At 42.9% G+C, this 6,877-nt stretch overlaps 1 protein-coding gene across 1 annotated transcript; it reads left to right on the top strand.

Moving 5' to 3' along the window:
* Positions 1 to 5,626: 5,626 nt before the first annotated feature.
* On the top strand, positions 5,627 to 6,598 carry LOC117144146. Its single transcript, XM_033309174.1, has 2 exons — positions 5,627 to 5,939; positions 5,994 to 6,598. Exons 1-2 carry the CDS (start codon positions 5,672 to 5,674, stop codon positions 6,224 to 6,226), a joined length of 501 nt encoding a protein of 166 aa, XP_033165065.1. The 5' UTR covers positions 5,627 to 5,671; the 3' UTR covers positions 6,227 to 6,598.
* The last annotated feature ends 279 nt before the right edge of the window (positions 6,599 to 6,877 follow it).

Below are 6,877 nucleotides of genomic sequence, written 5' to 3' on the forward strand. Positions count from 1 at the left end.
GTATCTGTGTGTCTGTGCTTCTATGTGTATGTGTACCATATATATCCACGCTTTTTGGGCTGCTGAGTGCTTTAGAAAGAATTTTTGTTTTTGTCCACACATTCTTGCTGGCGTGTGTGTTTTCTGTGTAGGCTGCTTCTGCTTCTGCTCCTGCCCGCCTGCCACGCCCACCGGCCACTCGTGCCGCGCCCATTTAGTCCACTGCCCCAGCTGAGACTTTCCCGCGCCTGAATACTTTTCAATAGTTCTTCAATAGTTTGCCGTCAACACTCTTTCAATCTGCTCCCGCTCCTTCTCCATGCACATGCACATCGACTTTTCACCATCCATTTTCATTCAGCAAGGCAGCCGTTCGCTTTGTTCGCTCCTCTGAAAGGATATCTCCACTCTTTGGGAGCACAGCAAACTCAAGTGCGAAGTTGTTCGCCATTCAGGATAGTAATCCATATTTGGGTTATGGGCAAATTTAATTGATTTAAGATAAGTTTTAAATGAGTTTCAAGGCAACCATTCTGAGCTCTAGATTACAATAGATGAAGACCCTTCTCTACCATTCAATAAAAAATATATGAACAAGCACCCACCTACCATCTAATATCTAGAAAGTGCACTCCATGAATCGAGTTTAGACTGCTAACTTGATGTTACATACTCTTGAACATAAAGCAAACAATTCGGAATAATCAAATGGAAATCAGGCAGAGACTGCATAATAAAGTCAGCGAATTACGGGGCCAAGACAACAATCAAACACAATCAGCAAATGTCTACAAAAAAATTGAATTTTGATTTGAGTCCTGCCTCCGCGAATAATGAAAATCAATTGGGGGGCGCATACCATTTTAGGCGGAAGTCCACAAAAAGCAAATGGCTTATAAAAATGCGCAATTTCGCATGAAATAGGATACATTTTGCTTATGCGCAGCAGGCATAAAATTATATGAAATATAAATAAGAAAAAGTTGTTTTGAATATGAAATTAGAGAAGTTTTTGGATAGATGCCGGCCTGCCACCCAGTCGCAATTTCAGCAATCAAAATAAATATTTAAACATAATCGGACCCACAATTAGCTGGAGACTAACCCTTCTTCATCTTTTTGCCCGGCTTGTGGTAAAAATAAATTAGACTCCGCTTTCGCCCCTCTTGCCAACCAGCTGCAATTGGCCTTCATTTGCGAATGAGCAAATAAGTGAGTTAACTGTAATTTCGGGCTAGTAATCATTAATAATTTATGGCCAATAGGCCTTCGTCTTCTGTCTCTCTCTCTCTCTCTCTCCCTCTGTTACCAACGCACATAAACCAGGTCCAAGTGGGCGGGCTTGGTGGTCGGAAGGGGCGTGGCAAAAGCCAGGGGTCAGGGGTCAAGAGTTAAGTTGAACCGAGTGGCACTTTGGCCCGACTGCCGCTGCCAGGCACTTGACGTTTGGTAAAGCAAATTTTAAATAGCACACATACTTGGGCTCCTTTTTGTTGTACTTGTACTTGTTTTTGTTTTAGTTGTTGTTGTGCCAGTTTTTGTTTGACTGGCAACAATTGACTGGGGCCCTCGTCTCTTAACCCATTGAAGCCAGCGACTGCAGGTACAAATGAAATGTAAATAATTTAAGAGGAATAAGTTTAACGGCCAGCACCTGAGTCTTGTTGATCTTTCAATTTACTACAGAAATAGCGGGAAATCGTAGCAATCAGAGCAATGAATACAATGAATCAGGAGTCAGTTTAAAAGAAAAAACAAAGTAAATTTAATTAGCTGAATTGAGCCCATTTCATTGGGTCCTTCTATAAAAATGCAGTGGGGTATTTTAAAGATTCTTTCTTTACACAACTAATAAATTATTGAGTAGCCACCTAAGTTAGGAATACAAAAACAGAGTGATTTTTGGAATCACTAATGTAATAAGCTGGTTTGTTGAAATATGATTAAATTAGAAGGCCAGTTAATGATGGCGACTTCCGTTTAGCTGCTTCCATTGTCTCTCATTCAGGCTTTTTCGCAGAATTCCCCGTATTTCGGTTTTTGCCTGGCATTACTCACGTTCACGTTCATTGCAGGCGTACGTGCTAATGCCGGCATATTGATAGAAATCCTGTAAATATCCTGTCAACACGCCGCATCAGGCAATGAGGAGAAGGCACAACACGGCAGCCATTTGGCAGGACGAAAAGGACTCGAGAGGGGAGAGGTGAGTTGCGAGTGGAAGTGGGAATGGCCATGGAGGCCACGGCAGTCACACGCTAATAGCGACAGCTGCACGTCGCCGGCGATAACAGGATCCCACATTAAAGCACCGTCAGATTTATTTTTAAAGAGGCTCCAGCCCCACTTTGCTCTGGCCGCCCATCTGGCAGCTTAAGACATCAAATTATGACAGGTTGTGGCTGTTTCCGAGAAGTTCTACGTACCACAGTTCTATGATGGATTCGCCCAGCTTCTCGGCTTGGTTGGCATGGCTACATCGAGATGCTTAGACTCAGTGAAACGAGGGAGTGACTACAAGGGTTGGTCTTTTTCCATACAGTTTAATCTCAACGATGGTATGCCTTTGAGTACTATTAAAAATTAAAAATATACATTTACTTACACTTTAAGAAGCGAACATGAATTATATAAATAATATGGGGTCCTAAGAGTAACCTAACTTTATAAGTTACTTGCTTTTGCACTGATTCAGTTTGTAAAATATTATTTATTGACTGCAAATTTTTCTATTTACTTTTCCGCTTCTGAAGATTGCAGTTAGCAAGTTTTCTTTGTGCAAAACTAAAGTTGCTGATAACATTCAAGAACACTCCACAACTGCAGCAATATAAATTTAAGTCTGGCTTATCAGCGAGGGGAAATGAAGTAGTCTAGTGATTACAAAAATAATACTTCCTGCCCCTCTCGCCCGAGTTCGGTTTTAATACTGCAAGTTTCCCTTTCTTTTAAGCTGATCCCGAGTCTTATCAGCACACTCCAGTAAGCAGCTGCTCCAACCTGCTCCTCAACCTCGTCTCAGCTCGCCCACTGGCGCAACTTTAGCTGCACATTTTTGTATTCCTCTTCCTGGAATTTCACTTTATTATAAAATATTGAAGATGTACACAATACAAAAAAGAAAGGAAAGAATGAAAATCGCAGGTAGGGGCAACGGAAAAAGGAAATCTCCCCCCAAAAAAGACAGACGAGAGTGAGGACTCCCGTTGCCGCCATTCCCCCCGCGACTTTGAGTAATGACAGCAGCTGCTCTAATCGAAAACGTGTTTAAGTAGCTACCTGAAGCATTTAATAATGCGAAATAAAAACGGGCAGGACCAAAGGCACTGGAAAATGCCAAAAGTCGTAGGCGTGGCCATAATTGCGCGGCACGGCACATCGCCATTTTGAAGTTAGTTACGAAAGACAATGGCCGCTGCGAGCGGAAACGGAAGCGGCGGCTTCATTTTGCTGTTTTGTTGTCTGTCATTCGCCGTCAGGCCCTTTAAGTTCTGTACGTGCGGTTGCTTTGCGGTTTGGCTTGTAGTTGTGAGCGTTCTCTGTGTTGGTGAGTCATGAGACTGAGTGTGTATGTGTGTGTGATAAACATAATAAACATTCTTATCCCGACCGGAGAGGCATACACGGGCTTAGTGTCTAACAAATGTGCGCCGTGTGACAACGCCAGCGACAAGAGTCGCAAGGTAAGGTGCCGCCTGCGGTCTTCACATAGGCATGCGTGTATGTGCACTGAGAAAAATTTGTATTCATATCTGAAATCTTTGAAAATATAATAATATTCGAGTTTGCTTAATATTTAATATATAATAATGTTTCCAAACTATTTTAGTTTGCTTAGCTTTGTTATAATAAAGTGCATCACATTATTTCTCTCAGTGCTCTGCCTTCTTGTCCCTACCGAAACGCATGTGTGTGTGTGTGAGTAAGCGGAATGAACGGTAATCCGTCGTGTTTTGAATAACAAAATTTCCCGTACGAGATTGTTGCACACTGGAATTCGCCCGGACCGCTAACAAACCGCAAGCAATGTCAAGTGGCACGAGGTGGAAACAAAAGACACAAGCAGGAACTACGACAAAAAAATGCCATGTCCTCGGCCACGCCCAAACCAAAACCGCACTCACACACATGCAAGTTCCCTTTTGGTGTCCTCAAAACAAAAAAAAAAACAAAAAAACAGGAAAAAGGGAAAAAAGAACACTCAAAGGATAAGGTATATCCTGGCCAAGTCGCGCACGCACATTTCGCACAAATTCCCGTCGAGTTTGTCAATAAAAGTAAAGAACCCTGCCGCCTTTAGGCCAACTTCCCATTGCGTGACAATCGGCACCTGGTCTCAAAAACATACAAACCGGCGAATGGGTCGCCCAATAATTGATCATAACATAATTCCCAGCCTATCAAATGTGAATCATTCATTTATACTTGCGAGTGCTTTTGAGGGTTTACATAGGCAGTTGGAAAAGTTGACTTTTCGGTTTAAACTGTGTTTGTTATTCACCGGCTTACATCTTTGATGTGTTTTTCTTCTAGTAAAAGGGCTTACTTTTTGTAAACATTGAGAGTTATATTTATACTTTATATTACAATTCAATAAATTTTACAGGTCAAATGCCTGTCAAATGTAGTGAAAAATCTTCACTTCACTAATTTATAGAGTATCCAATCTTCGACTTTTGTAACCAAGCAGGTGCTTAAACTATGCTCCTCGGTTTTCAATTTCATACCCGATTCGTTTTCTTTTAGGAAGCTTTCCCTTTCTGTTTTTCCGACTGTCTCTGGTTCGCCTGCTGTATTAATGGCATTTATTATTTTCTCGTTACACGTTGACTTTTGTGCGGCAATTTCTCAAAGCGGACGCGTCCTTTGCCTCAGAAGCGCAACAAACGATAACAGCTGACAAGGATAAAGTGCAAACGCCGTCATCGGGAGTGGGCCGAATAGGAAAATTCAAGTAGTTGGCCACCTGGTGGCCAATTCAAGCCAGGACATGGTGTAACCATCTGTGAGTGCCTGTCTGGCTGCTCGACTTCGGATTTGGCCTGGGCAGGCAGTTTTTCTTCATTTCGAGCAAATCTGCTGGGCCAGCGATAAAGCACTTGGCATCGCGCCTTGTTTGGCCTTTAAATTTAAATTTATAACAGCCGACAAGTCGCGCCGCATCGCTGGGGAAATGGGTCGCGCTTAGTTAATTGGACTGGCTGATGAATTGTTGAGCCGTTGGCAAATTAACCCTCATCAGGTTCGGAGGGGTCGCCTCGACACCTCCCTTATCCTTCTTATCCGGCGGATCCCTGCTCCTCCTCCTGCCACTGCTGCACACATGAACACGCACGTAGGACGACAGGTGACGGGGCAGATAAATTGCGGCTGATATATTTTCACACAAATGAAAAATAGAAAGCAAAAAAAACGAAAATACAAATACTGTTTAACTTCCTGGGGTAAATTTATTTTTTGGGTCAAATGGAAATGCTTGGCAATTACAATTTTATCTCGCAGTTCCTTGAATTCAATTACTGCTGTGAGACTACTATCGTTTCAAAATTAATGCTAAATTTAAATACTTTTACCACGTTGGAAATAAATGTATATTAAAGATATGAATAGAAATAAATCAAATAACAACATTAGCACAGAGCAATCTTTCAAAATCACACTTATTACACACACTACATTTTTGATATAAGACATGCACACCGGAAAATGTCTGGTTGCATGGCTAATTGTATCTTTATGCTACATAGGACTAGGTGGCGCATCGAAGGACGTAAACGAGGGACGCATAGCGGGACCTCTATGCTCAAACTGCATAAAAATTCAACGCAAATGTACCGTCTCCCATTCTGGCCTATTTTGTAAAAATAAAACGGATAGGGAGAAGATATTGTTTTCAAACAGCTTGGGGCAAAAATTGTACACTTTGGATGAGTGTGTTCCTCACAAGTACAACGTTACGGGTAAGTGTGAGAGTTAGCCCTGTACTGCCACATCGCAACTAATGCGTCTTAAAGGTCCGATCCTGGACTGGTGCTGTCTGTGGTCGCCGAAGTTGGGCTGCCAGCAATTGGCCGGAATCTACTACCAAAACCAATCGCGCTGGAAGGACACCTGCGAGATTTGCCTGCACTCCTGCATCTGCGATGAGGATTCGAACGGAGTGGTCAAGTGCTCACCCTTGGCTGGCTGGCTGGCTGCCCTGGGCATTCTGGGCATCCTGCTGTCGAGGTCTTATCTACGGTCTTGAGATGCGCTGCTTTGCATATGACTGGAAATTCAATAAGTTTGCCTCCATGGGGGAATTTCGAGTGGCCGGGCACATATCGAAAAACCAAGTGGCCATTGTACTTAGCCAAGGCGAATACAAATCAAGGCAACAATGGGTCTGCCACTGTCCCCCAGCGACACGCGGCACATGACTCTGGCGAAAAGGGGAGCCGTGGCACATCATATTGTTTCTGTTGATTTTACTCGGAATGTGCCAGTGTTGAGCGATATTCAGAAGTCGGCTTTTCAAAAGAACATTGTAAATTAAAAGCAGTCCAAAAAGCAATTCAGAAAAGCTGTAAATATGTATTGATTTTGGTTTCATGTTCTAAAAGTATAGTGATCAACTCGAGTTGTCATTGTTTTGCATATTGCGTTTGTTGCTTCACTGCAAAGTAGGTGCTTCATTCCGCAGGGTGTAAATGTATGTATACACGAATAAGGATGAACCAAAATTGGAGCAAGCGTTCCCTTTTCGAGTCGAAGTCCCAGAATGGACCCCGGCCTTTGTCTGCCAGTTCATTGGCCCATTTCCCGCTCTTACTATATGTTGCCCAGCTGCAGCGCCCAAAATGCAAATGAGCAACTCTGGATCTGGTTCAGATTCTGATTCTGATTCGGGATCTGGACA

The sequence above is a fragment of the Drosophila mauritiana genome, chromosome 3R (genome assembly GCF_004382145.1).
Source record: "Drosophila mauritiana strain mau12 chromosome 3R, ASM438214v1, whole genome shotgun sequence".
NCBI lineage: Eukaryota > Metazoa > Arthropoda > Insecta > Diptera > Drosophilidae > Drosophila > Drosophila mauritiana.

Coding starts and splice junctions, on each gene's coding strand:
- LOC117144146 (XM_033309174.1), top strand. CDS start 5,672: ATGCACACCGGAAAATGTCTGGTTGCATGGCTAATTGTATCTTTATGC. Junction 5,940..5,993: donor TCACAAGTACAACGTTACGG/GTAAGTGTGAGA, acceptor TGCGTCTTAAAG/GTCCGATCCTGGACTGGTGC.